Here is a 24623-nt window from a genome sequence, read left to right as displayed (position 1 = left end):
TATCAGAGCTCAAGTAGAATGAGGCTTCTTTTGCCATCTGGTGGCATTCATTAAACTGCCACTAATTGGGCATAACTCTAAATCCATGTCTTGCCATTGTCGATTTGTATCAAATCATTTTCTCTCCCAAATATTGACAGGTTCTTGCATAGTCCGTGTGAGTAAGCCATTTATGACTAAGATGCAGAGAAATGTCTTCACCAGAGAGTGTTGAGCCTGTGGAATTTTCTGCCACCAAAGATTTTTGAGGCAAAAACATTGAATGTTTTCAAGTGGTTAGTTTGTTTTCCCGGTGGCTGAAGTAATCAAAGAGTATGGGGAGAAAGTGGGATCAGAGTTCAAAGTTTGGGAGAAGATTTGTAGCTCGGGTGCTCGTTGTTGTGGTTCTGTTCGCCGAGCTGGGAGTTTTTGTTGCAAACGTTTCGTCCCCTTTCTAGGTGACATCCTCAGTGCTTGGGAGCCTCCTGTGAAGCGCTTCTGTGCTGATTCCTCCGGCATTTATAGTGGTTTGAATCTGCCGCTTCCAATTGTCAGTTGCTGTCCGCTGCAGTGGCCGGTATATGGGATCAGAGTATTGAATGGATAACCAGCAAAGCTCATATTGAATGTTGCAGGACACTCAGCATTAAATGGCCTACCCCTCCTCCTCTTTTCTATGTCTTAAAGTTATACTTGTCTGTCTGTGGGAACTTAAGCTAAATTGTTTATTTTACTGAAAAGTAACCAATACTCATGAGTCAGTGGCTTCATTCAAACAATTACCTAAAGCTACTTGATCAAAGAAGGTTTTCTTTCTGCATTAAAGCCACTTGCTTTCTGTCGGTTATGAGCCGTTATTTTGTCTGAGCATCAGTGGCACAGGTTGGTTAATCCATTGCAATCCTATAACAAGAGGACTTGATGTTGCAGTTCTTCATGACAAAAGTAATTAGTGGGCTTGATTATAACACTTTATTTATAATCAAAAGATTTTTTGAAAAGCATAATGAGCCATCCATTACTTAGCAGTTATTTATATGATGGTTCTTAAGGGCTAAAAGTTTAATATCTATGTCAAGATATAATTTATTATGGAAGTCTGACATTTTATACATTATAAAAACCATTTTTGTTATTTTTGGTGGCTTTGAGCTCTTGTGCAATCCTGTTTTTAATCACTCACTGGCTTCAGTCTGAAACACTGGAATTCTCTCCCCACAGACCTGGCTCCTCCTTCCTTTAAGATACTTGCTAATTAGTGATTCGTTGAGCAAACATTTTGTTTCTGCAGTCATCTTTTATATAATTCTGTGGGAACATTTGCTAACAGCCTTGTTCAGGATCTTGCAATATTTTATAATGATAGCAGTGTGATATAAATAAGTATTTTCTTTTTCTTTTAAATCAGTGAATTTTATAGTATGTTTTGAATCTCCTGAAAGTGATCCACCAATCTTACCTTCTGTCCCTTATCTTGAGAGTAGTGACACCGTGATTGGTCTGCTCGTCAGCTGTGAGAAGACCAAGACCATGATGCATGAACAGCAACAAGGGCACCTGCCACTTCAGGAGAGATCAGTGTATATACAAGACTCGGCATAACAGCATCAGTTTTTCAGCAAGTTCTCTTCTAATCTCCCACTATTCTTTCCGATCATTCAATCCCCTGCTGACCCTACACTTAATGCATGTTTCTTTCTTAACCTTCAATCTTTTTCAAATGTCTTTATTCTTCCATAAGCACTCCATGGGTGGCATGGTGACTCAGTGGTTAGCAGTGCTGCCTCACAGCACCAGCGACCCGGGTTTGATTCCATCCTCAGGCAACTGTCTGTGTGGAGTTTGCACATTTTCCCTGTGTCTGCTTGGGTTTCCTCTGGATGCTCCGGTTTTCTCCCACAATCCAAAGATGTGCAGGTCAGGTGAATTGGCCATGTTAAATTGCCCATAGTGTTAAGTATATTAGTCAGGGGTAAATGTAGGGGAATGGGTCTGGGTGGGTTACTCTCTGGAGGGTCGGTGTGGACATGTTGGGCCGAAAGGCTTGTTTCCATACTGTAGGTAATCTAATCTAATCTAACCACTCCACATGACCAATTTGCCTTGCGATTACATCCACATTATTAACCCTGCCTGTCAACAATTGCTTGCTTTATTATTAGTATTTCGATGAGTTGTTCAAAATCCATTGGCTATGCACCTCATCAAGGCTCTTCAAATAACATCTTCCCAATCCACAACCTTGACTATCTAGGAAAAGGAGGACAGTAAATGCAGGGGAACACCTACAAGTTTCCTCACGAGATATAAATCATCCTGTCTTGGAACTATATTACGGTTCCTTCACTGTTACTGGATCAAAATCTTCGAATTCCCTGACTAATAAGACTAAGGGTGTCCCTCCATATCCCAAGGACTGCAGTGATTTAATAAGGCAATTCACCACTGACTTCTCCAGGATAATAATTACTGGCCTAGCCACTGATACCAGCATCCTGCGTTCATTATAATTTTTCCTGCTGCAATGTGGATCTCGAAGATCCATGCATGGCAGTAGCTCTGTGCATCGGCATGCCAATTAACGTGCACACACAACTTCCCAGCAGCTATGTAGTTTACAGGAAATATTGTCCACATCCTACAAATGTATTCTTTTAAAGTCTTTATATTCCCTGCAGTGGATCAAAAAGCAGTCAGATTGGAAGCTGTAGAGGAACAAAATGTTTTTGGTATCCATGCACAGGGTGCAATAATTAATCAAAAAGGGAAAAAATGTTATGCTTCAAAGCTATAGAGCCTTGGTCAGATTCAGTCAGGAATGCTGCATTCAGATTTGGGCACTGATCCCAGAGTAAGGTACAGATTCACTGGAACAGATTATTGGACAAGCTTTAGGAACTTGACTTTATATTCCTTTGGCTTTAGGTGGTGAAGGGGCAACCTAATTTAGTGACTTGATGGAATTGGCACATGGAAAGTATTTTGTCTAGTGGAGCGATCAAGGGCAATGAAACATAATTTTAAAATTATAGATAGCCATTTAGAACTGAAATCAGGATGCTCTGTTTCAAAGGGTAGTGGAAACCAAACACCACACTTATTTTAAAACAAAAATCTGTGGCTACTAGATCGATTTGGAATCTTTAAGTTTGTAGGACTTCAATAAAGTGATATTATTGAAGGATATGGAACAAAGACTGCCAAATTTAAATGGTTTACATGTCCAACGTTTAGATTCATTTTCACAGTATTTCTGGTTATATCTTGCTTCAACTGATCTGCAAATAAGAGTAGTGAAGCTCTGATGGGCAATGGGTCTCTAAGTGATCACAGATGAAAAGCAAAAGTAGCTTCAGCAATGTGTACCTGATGATTCAGTTATTCATCAATGAGTACTTGTGTTATATATTCTCAGAATTGATCCTTGTACTGAATGAGGTTAACTAATTCTAGCCATGTAGTGAGAATGCTGCAGCAATTGATCTTGATGTCCCTGCTAGTGGCAAATTAGCTGGATTTCACTCTCCTGATAGTTGTCTTGTGATTTTAACTGCAAAAGACAAAATCACAGTCAGCAGTGATGTCTCCTTTTATATGAATATTAGTTGTTTTTCAAGCATTGAACACAATTGAACTGTATTCCAAAACAGTTACATTTGATTCAACAAATTTGCTGGATCTAAAATCCACATTTGATTTCTCAACTCGCACATGCATCTCTGCCATACAACTTTGAGTGGCCATTGTTGTAAATGGAGAGAATTGAAATGAGAGCAGTAATTTACAAGTTGTGTGTTTATGGGAGCAAATATGAGGATCTGAATGGATATTGCACCTGTTCTAGATTCGGTTGTTACAAACTTGAATCTAGGATGATCGTCAGCATTCATAAATTGAAGAATTTTAACTTAATGTATTCTCCTTTCACAAACTGTCTGTTTAAAAGTTGATGATTTAATTGTGTTTCGTTGCAGGAGAAGCCCTGAAATTCCCTGAGGCATCTAGATTCAAAACGGTGGAAAAGCTGGCGATGTCAAGGGTGCCAACTCCTCCTCCACCTGGAGAGATGTCTAGTGGGCCTGTGGCGGAGAGTTGGTGTTACACCCAGGTATGATATGTCCCATTATTTCAATTTCTAATTGCTCAGCTTTAACTCTGTGCTCTAATTTCTTGGCAGATGAAATGAACAGCAACTTGCACTATTTGTTGAACTTGAATAGTTGAATATCCAGTCCACCTTTAGCTTTAAGAATTGGAGTTTTCTTGCTTTAAGTCCCAGGTGGTCAAGAAGAGAGATTGTAATGTGAAAGTCTAGCAGTTCTGATGAACAGTCACCAGACTCAAAACATTAATGCTACTTTCTTCTCACAATGTATGCTGGCTGACCTGCTGGGCATTGCTAGCAATTTCTATTTTAATGAAAGTCTAGCATATAATTTCTGACAGCGTATAAATCACGTATACCCAGATAAGCAGTAAACACTAGCCTTGAATTCAAGCCTTCTGTTTTTCATCATAGAGGTTATTCAAAATTACTGGGAAAACTTAGCAGATGATCCCTATGATCAAGTGACAAATGCTTGTCATGGTTGTTGCTTAGGAACAAGTCAAACTGGGTTGCAGCTGCTCGTTTAACCTGTTACAGCAACACTCTTTGTCCAAACAAAGCTGGAAGATTCAACTAACTTTGTCTCTTCAGGGAGTGAATATTATCCAATTGGGAAAGGGAAAAGAAAAAAGGAGCTGAGACTAACTTTCAACTCATTCCTGGAGACTCAAGTGTCAACTTGACAAAGGGAAATATTGCAGTAGGAGGAGGATTGCAGCCACAGTGCAAGTTTAAATGTGGGATCCTTTCTGTAGTCTAGGGTTTATGTTGCAGACTGAAAGTATTGAGTTCTTTTATTAGAGTAAATTAGAGTTTTGAAATTTGCTTCTGTGATCCTTTAAGTCATTCATTAGAAGTTTGAATTATTTTTTTTGAAACTTATCAACGTTTGTTTTGCTTGAAGAGGCAGTGGGAAACTGAACTTAAGAATATTTGTTTTGTAATTGACTTAGGACCTTTTAATATTTACTTGTGATCTAATGTAATTTTACATCAAGTATAAATATAGTAGCTTTTGAATTTAGACGTTGGAAAACATAAGATTATCTAGTCAATCAAATTTCAAAAATTGCACAGCCATTATTTTCCATGCCTGAAAGTGTATCAGAGAAGTCACACTTCAGGAACTTGCAGATCTGTAGGGCAAATTAGCGTTTGGCTCAAAGAGCTTTTTTGTGTTAAGGATAAACTGAATATGAGCAAATCAAAAGCAGTTCAATTGATTCTGAGGTGTAAGCAAGCAGTTCAATTCACAAGAGGCAGAAAACTGGCCAGTCAAATTGCAAATTGTTTTTGGATTCTAAATTTTGAGATAACAGAAGTCAACTAACTAAATTTCTCAGATCTTTCTTTCTGCACGGTCTGACCTTTATTTTCCTTTTCTGCTCAGTTAGCAAAACTTGCTTGAAAATAGGTAACTGTACCACTTACAAGAAAACAAGTTGCTCAGCATTAAAAGTGCCCACAAAAAGCATCATCAACATCGGTCCATCCTAACTGAAGCCTAAAGCTTGAGTTGGAATTCTTATCTGAGTCTGATGCAGACTATTTTCACTCAGTATGACTAATGCCACTATATAATATGGACTTTGACACTTTCGTGTTCACTCTGCTTCTGTAAATTACCAACACCCAGACTCCATCCACTTCACCTGAAAAATGGGTAGAAAGCAAAGACCTGACTCTTAAAAGAGAAAGTCACTGCAGTCTTCTCTCTTTGTCTCCATGCAAGCACTATTCTGTACTTCATTGGCTAGGCAGGTCATTTCTAGATTGCAAATCTAAGATCTGAATTACCAAAAACCACAAAAAAAAATTGAACAGACTTGATTTTATCTGGTCATTTGCAGAGATGAAGTTATTAAATAAAAATGCAGTTTTACTTGAATTCTGATGTTTGTCCCTGAGGCCATGAGTGAATGTTTGAGGTGATTTTCTTGCCTCATATTATATTAATTGTTGGCCTTTGAGCTGTAAGCATAATACATCTTAGGGCTATGAGCATCACAACAAGAACTAGAAATCCGTTGTGCATGTAAATTGGATATATTTCAGAAGTACCTTCTTGGTTGTGAAGCACTTTAATGTATCACATGGCTTTGCAAGGCTTGTATAATTGTAACTTTATTTTCTTCCACATTCAGCAACTACTGAAAAGACACTGTGAAAGTTCAGCAATTGCTGAACTTCAAAGTTACTTCACTGTCTGTGAAACAGTTTCAGATGTGTGGAAAATAGATCAAAAAGTGTCAACAGCCAAGAGACTTTGATTTTAAAATAATATGTAACATTATTTGCATGGTTGCATCATATGCACAAGCAATAAGTATAGTCAAAACAGTTTAAAGTCTTTGCCTGACATTCGTTGAGCTGAACTCTGAGCTACAGACTTTTTGGGATATAAGGTTTCGAAGTATAACCTGGATGCTTTCCTCCAGGAAGCAATCAAGTCTTTTTTGGCTAAGAAAGACTTTTAGAGGTGGTCAGTGAGGTGGGGATGTCTGAAAATCTGGCAGGTATGGGATCCAGGTATAGTGATGGGGTAACCTTAGTCTTTTTCAGCAGATATTTGCTACCACTGTGCATGCGTGCTAGAGTTGTAGGATGGACAAAACATTGACCACTTCAGCATGTGCAGAAAACCACTTAAGTGGGAGGAGTAAAAAGAAATAAATCTATAACAGGGGACATTAATCTGGTGAAGGGAAGATACGCTGTTCTCTGCAGCTGAAATCTGAAGGTTATGTTTCCTATTATGGCCAGAGTTAGACATATGGTGTCATGACTGGAAACTAACTTGTTTTGGAGGATCCAGAATTGTGGTTCACATTGGATCTAAAACATAGGTAGAACTAGGAATATTTTCTGCTAAGAGTTTGAGGACTTAAGGTCCAAATTAAAAAGTAGACGCTAAAAGAAAATAAGAATTTCTGGGTGTGACATGATCCATACACTATTTGGTATAGGAATAAGCAGATTAGAAAGTTAGTAAAATATGTAGCTGAAACTGTGGCATGGGAGATGGAAATTTTGGTTCATGGTAAGTGAATAGAGTTGAGGGGTTCATAGAGAATCATCTTTTGAACATATGACTTGAACTCAAACAAAAACTTTGGGGGAACTGTTCTCTAATGCAATCTTCAGGTTGATGTCTCAATCAGTCAGAATCCGCTTGCCAAACAATTAGCACCCTCTTGTCATGTATATAGGTTGGTGTTTCTTTTGTGATTTGGTGTTCTAGCGTTTATTCTGGAATCAAATGCATGACCAAAAGCTCCAATATCCATTTCTCTCTTAGGCAATACCCCAGTTCGAGATTTTGATCAACATGTTCATGTTATTACACACAACTGGAATAGTTGGGAGCTTGAACCCAGGCTTCCTGGTTCAAAGACATAGCAACTAGTTCTCACAAGAGCCCAAATACACAAATTCTACATTACCAAGCAACAATAGGGTACAATAAACTTAGAACTGCATTTCAAATACCTGAGTACTTATGACCAATGTTATGTTATATCTACTTCTGTTCTGTAATTAACTTTCATTCTTCACAGCTTGTAATATTAAGATTTTGGTCTTCTGCATGGTACTCAAAAACCTGTTAGTATTTTAAGTTAACATTTTCCCAAGACCTTTCTGCATGCTTTCAAGAAGTGTAGTTCAGTTAAATGTTCAGTTGTCTCTCATATTACTTCAGTTATTTGTAGTTAAACAATGTCAAAAGTAAATGTTTATGCTTTTTAAAGGTATACTATGTTTATTATAATCATACCCTGTCATGACACTTGTAGGTTAGTTATGTTTGCTGTATTTTCTATAAGAACAGAAATAAAGAAAATATAAGCAGGTATAGGATTCTGCTATTCATTATGAACATGATCGATCAATAGTTGTTCCTGGTTTTCTTTCATGTCTTTTGGTTCCTTTAGCCTCAAGTGCTGTATCCAACTCCTCCTTGAAATTATACAATGCTTTGGTCTTGACTGTTTTGTGTGATAGCAAATTTCACAGGCTCACCACTCACTAGGTCAAGGCATTTCTCCTCATTTCACTTCTAAATGGGTTTACCTTGTATCTTTAAGTAGTGGCCCCCTGGAACTGGACTTGTCTGTCATCAGGGGCATCAACCCTATCTAGCCCTGTTAGAATTTTATATGCTTCTTTGAGATTCCCCTTCATTCTTCTGAACTCCAATGAATGTAATCCTAATTGATTTAACCTCTCCTCATATATCCCCCCCATCCCAGAAATCACACACTTTCCTCATTCCTGATGAAGGGCTTGTGCCCGAAACGTCAAATTTCCTGTTCCTTGGATGCTGCCTGACCTGCTGCGCTTTAACCAGCAACACATTTTCAGCTCTGATCTCCAGCATCTGCAGACCTCACTTTTTACATCCCAGAAATCAGTCTTATAAACCTCAGTGATTCCCTCCAGTAGCATAAAGAACATTTTTCTTCAGTTAAACAGACTAAAACTGAACATAGTATTCTAGAGGTGGTCTCACCAAGGCCCTGTATAATTGCAGCAAGTCATCCCTGGTTCTGTACTCAAATCTTCTCAATATGCCGGCCAATACATCTTTTGTTGTCTTCACCACCTGCTGGTCCTGCAGATTTAACCTTCAGCGACTGGTGTACTGTTGCACATTCCCCTCTCTCAGTTTATAGCCATTCATATACAGCAAACCTTTTTATGAACGGTCATCTATGAGACCAGGAATATGCCAGTTGATCAAATTTTCCAATTAGGCAAGAGATCCATATATTCAATGTAGAAACACATAGTAATATAAATGTAAGGCGGGGGTATACACATCACTGTTATACTTTATTTACAACATAAATCACTTAAATAATAGTACAATTTTGCGTTCAATCAAACTTAATGACAGAGAGCATCTTTACTCACATCCTCAACTGATCACTCAGAGATCATGGTGATTGTGATAATGCAGTAAACTTCCGGTTTTTCAGGTATATAATTTTTGCTGGCTTATCGAGTGCCACCTCATAAAGTGCCGGTCAAAACAAAGTTTGCTGTAATAATATCCCTACTTCTTTTTGATGTTGAAGTGACAACTCTTCATTTGTCCATAATTTACTGCATCACCCATACATTTGTTCACACACTCAGTTTGTCCAAATCACACTGAAGCACTTCCACATGTTCCTCACAGTTCATCCTCCCATCCAATTTTGTGTTGTTTGCAAACTTGTAGATATATTTTAGTTTCCTCATCTAAATTGTTAATATATTTTATGATTGGTTGGGATCCTAACTAGTCATTGCTTGCCATTTGGAAAAGAAAAACATAGAAAGTTACAGCACAGTACAGGCTCTTCAGCACTCAATGTTGCACTGACCTGTAAAACCAGTCTGAAGCCCACCTATCCTACACTATTCCATGCTCGTCCATATGCCTACCCAATGACCACTTAAATGCCATTAAAGTTGACGAGAGTGGTGTGCTGGAAAAGCACAGCAGGTCAGGCAGCATCCGAGGAGGAGGAAAATCGATGTTTCGGGCAAAAGCCCTTCATCAGGAATAGAGGTCTCTATTTGCCTGAAACATCGATTTTCCTGCTCCTCAGATGCTGCCTGATCTGCTATGCTTTTCCAGCACCACTCTAATCTAGACTCTGGTTTCCAGCATCTGCAGTCCTTGTTTTTACCTACCTTAAAGTTGGCGAGTCCACTACTGATGCAGACAGTGCATTCCACGCCCCTATTACTCTCTGAGTAAAGAAACTACCTCTGACATCTGACCTATATGTATCACCCCTCACTTTAAAGCTATGTCCCCTAGTGCTAGCCACCACCATCTGAGGAAAAGAGCTCTCACCTACCTAACCCTCTGATTACCTTATATGTCTTAATTAAGTCACCTCTCAATCACCTTCTCTCTAATGAAAACAGCCTCAAGTACCTCGGCCTATCCTCGTAAGGCCTTTCCTCGTAAGACCTTCCCTCCATACCAGACAACATCCTAGTAAATTTCTTTTGAACCCTTTCCAAAGCTTCCACATCCTTCCTTATAATGTGATCAGAACTATATGCAATACTCTAAATGTGGCCACACCAGAGTTTTGTACAGCTGCAGTATGTTCTCATGGTTCTGAAACTCAAACCCTCTTCTAATAAAAGCTAATACACCATATAACTTCTTAACAACCCTATTAACCTGTGTGGCAACTTTTCTATGTACCTGGACGCCAAGATATCTCTGCTCATCTACACTACCAAGAATCTTTGCATTTACCCAGTACTCTGCATTCTTGTTACTCCTTCCAAAGTGAATCACCTCACACTTTTCCAACTCCATTTGCCACCCCTGAGCCCAGCTCTGCAGCTTATCTATGTCTCTTTGTAACCTATAACATTCTTCATCACTATCCACAACTCTAATGACCTAAATGTCATCTGCAAATTTACTAACCCATCCTTTGATGTCCTCATCCAGGTCATTTAGATAAACGATAAACAACAGTGGACCCAAAATAGATCTTGCAGTACCCCACTAGTAACAACTTCAGAATGAACATTTCCCATCAACCACCACCCTCTATCTTCTTTCAGCTGGCCAATTTCTGATCCAAACTGCTAAATCGGCCTCAATCCCATGTCTCCCTATTTTGTGCAATAGCATACTGTGGGGAACCTTATCAAACACCTTACTGAAAGCCATATACACCACATCAACCACTTTACCCTCATCCACCTGTTTGGTCACCTCAGAAAACTCAGTAAGGTTTGCGAGTACAACCTACCCTTCACGAAACCGTGTTGACTATCCCTAATCAACTTATTCCTTTTTCGATGATTATAAATCCTATCTCTTATAACCCTTTCCAACAATTCACCCACAACCAAAGTAAGGCTCAGAGGTCTGTAATTTCCAGGGTTGTCTCTACTCCCCTTCTTGAACAAGGGAACAACATTTGCTATCCTCTGGTCTTCTGGCTGCAGACAATGACGATGTGCAGATCAAAGCCAAAAGCTCAACAATCTCGGCCCTGACTTACCAGAAAATCCTCGGATAAATACCAACCGGCTCAGGGGACTTATCTATTTTTACAACTTTCCAGAATTACTAAGACCGCCTCCTTATGCACTTCAATTCTATCTAGACTAATAGCCTGTATCTCAGCATTCTCCTCGACCACATTGTCTTTTTCTAGTGTGAATACCGACAAAAAGTATTGATTAGATTCCCTACAGTATGTAAACGGGTCCTTTGGCCCAACAATTCCAAACTGACCCTCCGAAGACTAACCCACCCAGGCCCATTCCCTGACCTTATATTTACCCCTTAATAATGCACCTAAGGGTAATTTAGCATGGCCAGTTCACCTGACCAGCCCATCTTTGGATTGTGGGAGGAAACCGGAGTACCTGGATGAAACCCATGCAGACACGGGGGAAATGTGCAGACTCCACACAGACAGTCACACGAAGCAGGAATCAATCCCGGGTCCCTGGTGCTGTAAGGCAGCAGTGCTAACCACTGAGCCAACATGCCATCCCTTTTGGTACTTCCCCAATCTCTTCTGGCTCCATGAACAACTTCCCACTACTATGCTTGATTGACCCTAATCTTACTCGAGTCATTCTTTTATTCCTGATATATCTATAGAAAGCCTTAAGATTTTCTTTGATTGTATCCGCCAGTGACTTCTTATGTCACCTCTTGGCTCTTCTTAGCTCTCTCTTTGTTTTTCCTGGCTAACTTGTAACTCTCAAGCACCCTAACTGAGCGATCACGTCTCATCCTAATATAAGCTGCCTTCTTCCTCTTGAAGAGAGATTCAACTTCCTTAGTAAACCACAGCTTCCATGCTTGACAACTACTTCCCTGCCTGACTGGTACATACTTATCAAGGATCCGCAGTAACTGGTCCTTGAATAAGCTCCACATTTCAATTGTGCCCATCCGCTTCAGTTTCCTTCCCCAGTTGTTCTTCCTGTTTGTTTCCTGCCTGCCAACCTGTTTTTTTTTATTCATTTCATTATACTAACCCAAATCCTTTATGCTTTAATTCATATGCTAATCTCTTATGTGGAACTTTATAAAAGCCTTCTAAAAGTCCAAATAAACACTTTTGCTGGCTCCCCTTCATCAACTCTACCTGTAAATATTCAAAACATTCCAGTTGATTTGTTAAGCATGATTTTCCTTTTGTAGATCCACGCTGACTCTGTCCAATCCTCCTATTTTCCACATGCTCTGCTATTAAATCTTTATCAATGGACTCTAGAATTTTCTCCACCAGCAATGTCAGAATGGCTGGTCTATAATTTCTGTTTTCTCTCTACTTCCCTTTTTAAATAGAAGGATTGTATTAGCTGCCTTCCAATCTGTAGGCACTATCCCAAAATCCGTACAGTCTTGGGAAATGTTTTTAGAGCCACTTCCTTCAGTACTCTGTGATATAGATTATGAAGTCCTGGGGATTTATCAGCCTTCAATCCCATCTATTGCCCCAGTACCATTTCCCTACTAGTACTGACCTCCTTCAGTTCCTTTTTTTCACTAAACACTTTGTTCCCTAACATTGCTGATATGTTATTTGTGTCCTCCTTTGTGAACACCGAACTAAAATATATATTTATTTGGTCAGTCATTTCTTTGTTCCTCATTATAAATTCACCTTTTTTTTCTGATTGTAAGTGACCTACGTTTATCTTTACCGATTTTTTAAATATACATAGAAACTTTTACATCAGTGTTTAATGCTCCTCCCGAGATTATTGTTATACTCTATTTTCTCTTTTGTTAATCAATCTCTATACCCTTTTCTGAATTCTAATCTGTTCTCAATCCTCAGTCCTGTTGTTTTGTTTATGCTAATTGTATGCCTGTTCCTTGGATCTAATTCCATCTTTAATTTCCCTTGTAAGCCATGTTTGGCCACCTTTCTCATTTTATCTTTGCACCAAACAGGAATGAACAATTGTTGCGGTTCACAGTTGTACTTAATGAATGTTTGCCTTTGCCTTGTTGCCATCCTCTTTTCAAGCATCCTCCCTTTTCCCCCATCCAACAAAGCTAACTTGTGTCTCATTTCATTACATTTAACTCTATTTAGATTCAGGATACTAGTCTTGAAATCAACTGTGCCACTCTTCATATTGATGAAGATTTCTATTACATTATATTTGCCACTCTGCAAGGGGCCTTTCGCATCTAGATTGTCAGTTATTCTTTTCTCATTATGCAATACTGTTTAGCACACCCTATTCTCTATAGGTACCTCAACATACTGGTCCATTCTATATACACTCCAGGAGTTCCTAATTTGTTACTAGTATAGTTACTAAGTTGAGTTGCCCAATCCCATATGTTGTTACCATTAAAGTTACCCATAATTGCAGTTATTCCGTTATTGCCTATGTGTCTAATTTCCCATTCAATGCCATCCCCAACATTACCTCTACAGTTTGGGGTTTATATACAACCTGCACTAATGTTTGTTTTTTTTCTCTTTGGTATTTCTCAACTGTATCCATTCAGATTCCACATCATTGGAGCTAATATTTTTCCTCACAATTGCATTAATTTACTTTTTAACCAGTAATGCAACTCCTCCACCTTTTTCTTTTGTCTGACCTTCCAAAATACGGAGTACCTCTGGATGTGTAGTTCCCATCCTGGTCACCGTGCAGCCATGTCTCCCTAAACTCAACCTTATCAAACCTATCATCTATTTGCATGGTTAATTTATCACTTTGTTGTCAATGTTCTGCACATTAAATTACAAACCTTAAGGCCTGTCTTAACATTACTTGTCTGTTATTTTTCACTGTGTCCACATTTGATCCTAGCCCTTCATTTCTCCGTCAACCATTTTTCTTATTCTCCTTTCTGCCATTTGTTTTTATCTTTGATTCCTTTCCCTGTGAGTCCTTGCATAGGTTCCCATCACCTTGCCATTTAAGTTAGCAGTCTCCCCAGCAACTATTAGGATATCGGTACTGGTCCTGCCCATTCGTAACCAATCTGCTTTGTGCTGGTCCCAATGCTCCTGGAATCTGAATGCTTTCACACACTTACCATCTCCACCGACACTGTTTCTTCAGTCATATATTCATCTGATATGTCCTGCTATTTCTACTCTGACTGACATGCAGCATTAGTAGTAATCCTGAGATTACTAGTACCCGCTAGCGTATTCAAGAAGAATGGGTACCCAATAACCACAGTCTGCCAATTTCTCAGTAACAAACTTGAACAACCACACACAGCAAGCTAAACAGAAACACACACGAGAATTTCTTGAAGCATGGCATTCCAACCGGAACTCCTTCAATAAGCACATCGACTTGGACCCCAAAAACCAACCTCTGAGAAAAAGAACTGGAAATGATATCACACACCCAAAGAAACCTAAACACATAAATCGAAAGTGGGACATACTACCATAGCTCTTCTGGAGGCTCACTGATGATGTTACATAGTATGGTGCCAAAACATCTGAAAACAAATCTTCCAACTCGGTGAGCAAACTTACACCCAGAAACTCAACCTGAGCTACAAATCTTTTCAAAAAACACTAATTTTAAAGTTTGTATGATCTATTTATCTCTTATTTTGTTTTTCTTAATTTTTTCAACGTTCATGGTTCCTCCCAGATGATTGTATTGTATAATTTAAGAAGCTTCAACCTCTGTATTTCATGACAGGCTTTAGGAAGAAGTCTTCATGTTTTGTGTGGCTTGGACTTTATTTCAAACAAATCATCTACTATTATTTTACAAGCATTTGTTCCTATTTTCTGATGAGTATTTTGTAGACCTGTCAGTGCTGAGAAATTCTAGATTCTGTTCTGCTTTAAATCACAGGGTGCTCTCTGCGTTGATGAGAGAACTATTTGTGAAAATTAAATAGTCAGTGGAACTGTGCATTCATTCAGTTTTATGAGAAATATTGTTCATTTACCAAGTAATCTATTTTAACTGTTTGTTTTTGCATTTACATGTTTTTATATTCTTTAATTTCTTATTATTTCATTCAGTTCCTTTTTTTTTGGTTAATACTTAGGTAAAAGTGGTAAAGTTCTCTTACATGTGGACCATCAATAACTTTAGCTTTTGTCGAGAAGAAATGGGCGAAGTATTAAAGAGTTCAACTTTTTCATCTGGGCCAAATGATAAAATGAAGTGGTAAGTTTTAGTTCAACAGATGGTCTTCACAAATTACTTGTTTTTTTTTATCAGTTTTAAGTGGTCTAGAAATGGAGTATGGAATATTATTTAATGGGAAGCTGACTGTGTTTATGTACGAAAATATAAATTTGCACGTCTGTAATCACTTCAGTCCTGCCAAAAGTATCCATGGCAGTAAGTCGGTTGGTCAATCAATCGGCACTTCCTTCTTTAGTATAAATGCTGACTTCTCCCTTTAAGCCTGTATTCCTGTGAATTGTCTTCATGAATGCAAGGTGAAAAGCTTTGACAAATGTTTTCTTTCAGCAACAGTCACATAAACTTTTTAATGAAGTGTTTAGCACAGATTTGTTCATCTTCCTTGCTCAAACTCAGTATAGTCAGAAATTTATCACTTTACTGGTTACAACTGCTGTAATGTCTAGGTAACTATCCAAGAGATTTTGTATAATCTCATGACCATCTTGATTGAATGATTTCCTTTCTTCTTGCTTTATACGGAGCTTTGGTCTTGATCATTACCTAATTGATTGTCTGCTGACCACAACCACATTTTGCATTACCATGTTAAGGAAAGTTTGATTTTTGCTGTTAGTTATTAGTTTGCTTGATCGAGCAGATGTTGTACCATCCTGAGTTTTGCAGTAATAATTTCTGCAAGAAGCTTCTTGCTAATTTATAGTGATAGATCCTAAACTGAACTAGTCCCAATTGCCTGCGACTGGCCATATCCCTTTAAACCTTTTCTCTCCACAGGTGCTGCCAGACCTTTTTTTAGCAATTTCTGTTTTTGTCCCTCTAAACCTTTCCCATCCACATACCTATCCAAATGATTTCTAAATGTTGCAATTCCTCTGGCAGTTCATTCATGCACGTACCACCCTCTGTATGAAAACAAATTGCTGCTCAGGTCCCTTTTAACAACTTCCACTCTCACCTTAAACCTACGTTCTCTAGTTTTGGACTATCCTACCATTGGAAAAAGACCATGACTATTCACACTGTCCATGATTAGACTTTTGAAGAAATTTTGACAAGTCAGCATTTAAGTGAAAGAAATAGAGAATTTTGAAAACCCATCCCCCCCCCCAAAAAAAGCCTTAATTTAGCAAACTAGCCTCAACTCACGAGGCAGCTTTTCTTGCGGCAGTCGGTTTTAGAGCAATTAAATGGAGAAGTTAGCAATTGTCAGGGTAACAAAAAAGTTCCATAGGATCATTAGGCATAATTTCTAGCACTAGCCCATCAAACGGCTTGGATGCAGTTATCCTGGAGAAAGTGTGCTTTCGTACAGGAATTGAGATGTTTCTGAGTAAATAGAGCCCTTTCATAGGAGTAAAATATTATGATGTAAAGTACTCCTAGATTGTGTACTGTTGTTATTGCTTTTGTGCTGGTGACAGAATGAATAACCATAACAATGTTGTTAATATATGACATGTTTGAATCTTGTCTATGTCCTCCAAGCATTGAGTGTATTCAGTGTTGCAGACCGACTCATCATCGCTCATGATATTGATGGAAATCTTCAAAGTGAAAGTAGACTTTCAAGAATGTGGAATTTTTGTTCTGTTAGATGTGTTCAAGCATCTTGAAAGTACAGCTCTTCATTTGTCTGTCATAAGCCATATCAACTTCTTCAGTTAATTCTGTCCTTTTAGTTTTTAGAAGTGATAATGTTTTGAACTTTTTTTTCAGTATTGGGAAGGGAAATAGGATCCGTACATTTAAAATAAAGTAAATAAGGTTTCCACTCATTAATTCTTGATGAGAAAATATAGTTTACGATAGGAAATTTTGCCGAGAAAGCCATATGTTTGCTTTGTGTTCATTGTGATCAAGGTCAATATTAGTAGCATAGTCAAAGAAAATATTCAAACTTGAAAGGAAAACTAATGAAGTTAACAGTGAATATTTAGCTATTTGTTAGTTTGTGTTCATCATTCCTGCTAATGTATGGGAGGAGCGCATAATTCTGTAAGTGCTATTTGTATGCATAGTGCTAGATATTTTTGCCTCTAACAATTTACCTTAGACAGCTTGGCAAACTTTTGGTTATTTTTTCAATGATTTCTGTTGTGTAAACCTAGGGCTTCTTGAATATTTTAATGAGTCAACAGTTTTATGTGGCACACAGATTTATTTAGAAGTGAAAATTATTATCATAATCACTTTCTGAACAGTCAGATTTATGATATTCCACATGGTCTCAAGGAAATTGTGTACTATGATTAGAGTTACCAAAGAGACCTGAGTGATGCCCAAGTTTTTATTGCATGTTTATTTTTTAAATGTCAGACTAAGGTCTGTAACAGCAATAGCTAACTTATTACCCATCTTTAATTGCCATGACAAAGTGGTGCTAGCAGTCTTGAAGTTCTACAGTTCTGTTGTAATGTATTTCAAATGGGAGTAGATAGTGAACTCCAAAAAAGTATGCAGTGGCAACTAAAGAACTGGCAACCTATGTACAATTCAGTGTGTTGAATGACTTGGAGATTAGCCTAAAGATAATATTGCTATTACCTTGTTTTATGTGATCCTTACTGGTAGAACTCACATGGAAGGGTTGCTAAGATAATTTGTTGAGTTGCTGCAGTACATACTGAAAGTTATTCATGCTACAACCGTGCATGTCATTCCACTAGTTCAAGTAACGTGTTGTGCTATACCATTGAGATGTTGCTCTCCCTCCTGCAGTTTCATAGAAATGTAGAAAACAAGAGTAAGAGTGGGCCATTCAGCCCTTCAAGCCTGTTCCATCACTCAATATGACCATGGCTGATCATCTAACTCAGTACACTGCTCCAGCTTTCTACCCATAACCTTTGGTCCCTTTATCCCCAAGAACTATTTCTGACTACTTCTTGAAAACCTTCAATGTTTTGGCTTCAACCACCTTTGTGGCAAAGAATTTCACAGGCTGTACACTCTCGGTGAAGAAATTTCACCTCATCTCAGTCTTAAATTGCCTAACCCATGTTGTAGCCACTGTGTTGTTATGGTTGGTCTAATTCGGTTTATGGCTGATGGTGACCAGAATTACCACTCCCTTACAGACCTTGATATTAGATGATATGTTAATGGTCATTTTATTGTAGCTCAGAAAATAGTGACTTATGTTTTCTTATTTGTGTTGAATATGATTTGTTAAATATGAAAAGTATATACATATAGAACATTTAACATTGTAAAAAAGGGCAATTTTTCACATTATTGGATAGATGTGAGAGAGAGCAGCAGAATTCAGCTCAGGTCTCCAGCACTTTCACCAGCATGTTGTCAGACCCCATAACTTGGCTATCTCCAATGCACTGAACCACATGTTTCTGTCATGTCAAGTAAACCAAAGTGGTTGGACTGTACAGACATTACTTCTGCCAGTGTCGAGGACAGACATTCATCTGCTATTTGAGGAGTAACTAGGCAGATGGTGATCATCAGGAGATTTCTCTTACCTGATGTTGAGCCGTGAAACCTAATTTATTCCAGAGCCAATGTCAGGGTCCATTCTCTTTGTATCATAATCATGACACTACAGTGCTCGTTCAATGTTAACATGAATCATAGGAAATACAACTCATCTGGAGCATAAACTGGTTCAAGGCTCTGAATTGTTTGCCTCTAATTTTTCTATTATCACTTTAAAAATATAGAAAAACAATTAAGACACATTTCACTTCATTTGCTGAAAATGACATACATCGCACTTCGATTAAATGAGCTAATGGCTTAGTTCAGGACATCACCGACACCGTATCTCTTCCAAGGCTTTCACTTCCCTGGCCCCCCAAATGCCTCACCTTTTGTCTTGGAACCCTCCAACCATATGGGATTAATGTAGATTTCACCAGTTGCCTCATTTCCCCACCTCATCCCAGATCCAACCTTCCAACTTGGCGCTGCCCTCATGACTTGTCCTACCTGTCCATCTTCCTTCCCACCTATCTGCTCCACCCTCCTCTCCGAAGTATCACCATTAGCCCCACCATCATCTACCTATTGCATTCTCAGCTACTTTCCTCCAGCATCTCCCCCCACCCCCCAACAAGCCTCATTCCTGATGAAGGGCTTTTGCCTGAAATGTCGATTCTCCAGCTCCTTGGATGCTACCTGACCTGCTGTGCGTTTCCAGCACCACATTCTCGATTAATGATTTAGTTTGTCACGCATGGATTGTTGTAGCAGACACCCTCCCTCAATGCTGTCCAGTGTATTTCAGAGTTGCCTCTCTAATCAGCGAGCGATTGGTGTGGCCCAGAACAGAGCTTTCTATCTGGCATTTTGGAAAAATAAAATTTAATATACTTTTATATTATACCAATATCTTAAAAGGATGGCTTGTTTTGTTTTCAAAGTAAATCATATAGATACGAACTTCGCTTTGTGGGTCCTCTGAATATTGAATATATAATGTTAATGGATATCATCAATTCCATTCTGAATGGATAAAATGCAGTATTTTCGAGCAACGTTTTTAACTGGAACTTTTTTTTAAATGTATATATTACAGGTGCCTCAGAGTAAACCCAAAGGGTTTAGATGAAGAAAGCAAAGACTACCTTTCCTTATATTTGCTTTTAGTTAGTTGTCCAAAAAGTGAAGTTCGAGCTAAATTTAAATTCTCTTTATTGAACGCAAAAAGGGAAGAAACAAAAGCTATGGGTAAGTTCTTCTGCATGTACTTCAAGAACCTTTACACGAAAATTTTTTCCCAATATAGTTTGAAAGGATGATTTCCTTTTATTGTATTTGTTTAGTAATTTAATACCAGGTTCTTTAGTAACACTGATCAGAATTTTACAAGAATGTTTCATCCTCTGAGGTAGTGTCATTTTTTGTTTTACGGAAGTCACACTTTCCTCGCAGGCAAGATTTCATAGATTTAAGTCTCATTGCTTTTTAGCAGTTAATATCCAGTCCTTAAGGAGTTCTGCAATGTTGGCAATATTATCCTTCAGTGTGCTGTTGTACTGTCATTTGTTGTATCTACCGGATGTGAAAGATTCCATGGTACTGTTTAAAGAAAAGAGTGAGTGGAGTTCTCATGGTGTCCTGATCACTATTGAGCCCTCAGCCAATATCCAAAGTTTAATTTATTATTTACAGGGTATCTGCTGCCGGTTTACTGCAGAAGAAGTTGGGAATTTAGCACTGGTGGCATTATCGTGGCACCTGGAACTGGAAATCAACACTGATGCCATCATATGAGTGTGTGCTGTGCCACTGACTTCCAAAGAGCTCTCACTTTTCTCACTCTGTTCACCATTCTCAGAATCCAATTCAGTGCCTCTAATGGTTGGAGAGGGATGTGAAATTTGTTGGCGGATCCAGGAAGGTTTTTTGAAACACTATGTAAATAGTCCAAAAACCTGAAAAACTGTGGATGATGAAACAAAAACAGAAATTGCTGGAAAACCTCAGCAGATCTGGCAGCATTTGTGGAGAGAAAAGAGAACTGATCTCTTGAAGAAAGTAAAGAAAGCAGGAAAGAACTTAAGTAAAGATTTAGGAGGGTTAAAAGGTCCCATTAACTATCCTTGGCAAAAGGTATTAAGGAAAATCCCAATGTGTTTTACACTTATTAAGGAGCAAGTGGATATTAAGAGAAAGTGTAGATCCACTCAAGGATAAATGTGTGAAATGTATGTGTGGAGCCAGAGGAAGTGAGTGAAGTTCTTAATGGATACTTTGCTTTAGCAGTGGAGAATGGTGAATCCAGAGATGTTGATATTCTAGGGTATATTGATTTGAAAAGAGCAGAAGTTGGGTGGTTTGAAAAGTATTAAGGTATGTACAAGTCCCCAGGACCTGATAAGTTCTGTCCAAGAATACTGAGGGAAGCAGGTGAGGACATTGCTGGGACCTTGTTCAAAATCTTTGTATCCTATTTTAACTCAGGAGAAGTCCCAGAGGACTAGAGAATAGCCACTGTTGTTCCTTTGTTTAAGGAGTGTGACAAGAATAATCCAGGAAATCACAAGTCTTATGTTAGTGGTAGGGAAGTTATTGGAGAAGATCCTTAGAGACAGGATTTGCTCACATTTGGAAAAATACGGACATATTAGTAATAGGCAGCAGGACTTCGAGCGGGAGAGGTCATGTCTCATCAATTTGAGTTTTTTGAAAAAGTGATAAAGATGATTGATGAGGGTAGGGTGGCGGATGTTGTCTATGGGGATGTTATGGACTAGGCCAGACCACTCAAAACATTCTTGAGCAAGCAACCCAGACCATAACCTTGCAATTTGTTCTGGTAAGTGTACAGCGAAAATTACCTGGAGTAAGTTAACTAGGTTGACTGCTAGGTTTCAAAACAGACAGAAATTTATTCTCAAAATTACACAATGAAACACAAAGAACAGAATAAAGAACCCCTGCAGAACTCAGTCTATCCAAACTAGACTTAATTATGCTGTTCCGTATATACACAACAGTCCCAATAAGCAAACCCCCTTTAAAAAAAAGTACAAATGGAACAGATGGTTATAGCTTAAAGATAGAAGGGCAGAGAGAGAGAGCCTGTTCCACCCAGCTGATCTCATAACTGGATCTGGACTGAACTGGCCAGCGAGAGAGCTGACCACTCCCCTTTCATTATATAGTTCACTTCTAAAACATGACCACTTTGGCCTGAAGACTCATATGTTTACATATAAACAATAAGGCGCCTCAATACTTTTTAATCTCTATACCAAACCCAGAGTCAAGATTAGCGTGGTGCTGGAAAAGCACAGCAGGTCAGGCAGTATCCAAGGAGCAGGAAAATCGATGTTTCATCAGGAATGGGACTAGGAGCCTCCGGGGTGGAGAGATAAATGGGAGGGTGTGGGACTGGGGAGAAGGTAGCCAAGAGTGCAGTAGGTGGATGGAGGTGGGGGTAAAGGTGAGAGATCCAGGTAGAGGAGGGTGAAGCCGAGTTGGATACAGAACTGGCTTGATCATGGAAGACAGAGAAGCAGTGGATGGGTGTTTTTCTGCTTGGATATCTTTTACTTGATCCCTATCTTCTGCAAGGATCACTGCTGGGACCCTCATTGTTTATAATATATAGATGATTTGGAGGCAAATGTAGGTGGTCTGATTAGTAAGTTTTCAGATGACACAAATGTTGGGGGAGCTGAAAATAGTGAGGAGGGTTGCCAGAGGACACAGAAGGACATAGATAGCCTGGAGACATGGATAGAGAAATAGCAAGTAGAAATTAATTGGGACAGATTTGACACGATGCATTTTGGAAGGTCTAAAGTAGGAAGGAAGTATACAATAAATGGCAAAATCTTTAGAAGCATTAACATATATAGGGAACTAGACGTACAAGTTCACAATTCCTTGAAAATGGCAACACAAGTGGATAAGGTGGTCATGCTGGAGTTCATTGGCTGAGACATAGCATATGGAAATTGGCAATTCATGTTGCAGCTCTACAGAATTTTAGTTAGGCCATATTGTGTACAGGTTGGGTCCCATCCTATCAGAAAGATGTAGAGGCTTTGAAGAGGGTACAGAAAAGATTTACTGGGATGTTGCCTGGCTTGGAGGGTGTTCACTTGAACATGAAAGGCTGAGGAACGACTTGATACAAGTTTACAAATTGAGATACATGGATAGTTGGAGTCTTTCCCAGGGTAGAAATGCCAATTATTAGGGAATATAGGTTTATGGTGAAGTGAGATGTGAGAGGCAAGGTTTTTACACAGAAGTTAGGAAGTGCCTGGAACGTGCACAGTGGAGGTTGTAGAAGCAGATCCAATAGAGATTTAAGAGGCATTTTGACAGACATCTGAGTAGGGAGAGAATATAGGGATGAGAACTGCACAAAGGCAAAAAGATTTTAGTTTGGAAAGGCATCATTTGTCAGTGCAGGTTTGGTGCGTCAAAGGGCCTGTTCCTGTACTGTTCTTTGGTCCTTGTGATGGTATCAGACATCTTTCATTTGTACAACTGGGGAGTTCTGGGAGTGCATCCAAATTACTATTTCAGTTAGAGTTGAGTTGCTGCTCTAAAGTGAGGTTAAATGCTGGTACTGCGCGGTACATTAAATTTTGATGGCTATCAATGTATTCAAAGAATTTTATTCCATTTGGTTGATTTTCATCGATGTTCTAAGTCTTGCTGCTTTTGCCCAATCCACGCCTGGAATGTCTTTTGGCACAGGAAATCTGTTATTTTTTAGTTGACTTTAGTTAACTTAATTTCCCTGCTACTGCCTTCAATGCAGCCCTATCTATTGTCACAAAGTTGTCTTTTCCATAGTTTCCATTCCCAATTCAGCACCAAGGGGCAATGGTTTGACTGTTTTGACGAGAGCTTTCCCACTGACCAATCCAATTACGTGATATCAACCTGCTCTGCAGGGGAGCTCTCATTTTACAAACTGAAATAGATTTAGAGTTGGTCTGTCCTGTCAACTCCTGAGTCGGAGTGTTTGGAAATTATTTAATCTCTTCGGATTAAAAATGTTCTCACATACATGCATTAGTGCCTAAATGTCCTTAATTAAAATGCCTTATTTATGTAGGGCAGTGGACCTGTCACTTCTTCAGAGCATTGAAGCTTTGGCATTATCTAAGAGCCATCACCAATAATTCTTTATCTCCCATGATTTAATCAAGCCCACCCTTTTGATTGTGCTAATATAATTCCTACTGAAAGTGTAGGATTTCCCCTTTTCTGGAAGTGGCAGGGAAAGTATTTAACAAGGTGGTTGGCACCAGAGAAATACCTGCCTCCTTCACATCATCTCAGCAGTCAATCGATGTGCAGTTTTCCTGAATTGTAATTGATTATGCTCCGTAAATGGCCACTTTTAAGTTTCCATGAAGACAATCAATAAATAATCTACTTTAATCAATTAGCTCCAATGATCCGGTTTTGACTTATTCGCTTACTGAATATGACAACATGATAGCATGTCTATTGGGATTTGATTTGTCAATTAGTTGTGTTCAGAAATTACCTCACTTGGTTACAAAATGTTATAATTAGAATAAAGGTGGTGGAACCATCTGCCATATTGTTTCAAGCTGTATAATCTACATGCAACTTTCATCCCAATAGGTGAAATTTGCAGAAAAATATGAATCAACCAGGAACAGATCTGAGTTCCAATGCCTTTTAAATTACTTTTAATCACCAGTTTCGACATGTTATGACACACCTCTGGGGCAAGTGGGACTTGAACCTGTATCTCTGGCCCAGAGGTAGGGATTCTATCACTGTGCCATAAGAGCCCTTTAATGCCTTGTTATTATTAATGTTAATTTTGGCTCAGACAGGTCCTTGTTTATTTATGATTTTGTAACCTTGACACAATCTGGTCAGGTGGCTTGTGTAGCTCTCTTAAGTCAGTGCCTTTTCCTTTTTT

The 24623-nt window shown here is 38.8% G+C and overlaps 1 protein-coding gene across 3 annotated transcripts in view; it reads left to right on the top strand.

Moving 5' to 3' along the window:
• spopla (speckle type BTB/POZ protein like a) overlaps positions 1–24623 on the top strand; it is a 202657-nt gene that overhangs the window by 154546 nt on the left and 23488 nt on the right. For all 3 annotated transcript variants that reach the window (XM_060827833.1, XM_060827831.1, XM_060827832.1), the window contains 3 exons: positions 3954–4087; positions 15132–15253; positions 19770–19921. In XM_060827833.1, coding sequence (XP_060683816.1) covers positions 4010–4087; positions 15132–15253; positions 19770–19921 — 352 coding nt within the window. In that variant the 5' untranslated portion in view covers positions 3954–4009. The remainder of the gene's footprint in view (positions 1–3953; positions 4088–15131; positions 15254–19769; positions 19922–24623) is intronic.

This window comes from Hemiscyllium ocellatum, chromosome 7 (assembly GCF_020745735.1).
Source record: "Hemiscyllium ocellatum isolate sHemOce1 chromosome 7, sHemOce1.pat.X.cur, whole genome shotgun sequence".
NCBI lineage: Eukaryota > Metazoa > Chordata > Chondrichthyes > Orectolobiformes > Hemiscylliidae > Hemiscyllium > Hemiscyllium ocellatum.
This window is presented reverse-complemented; position numbering and strand designations above follow the sequence as displayed.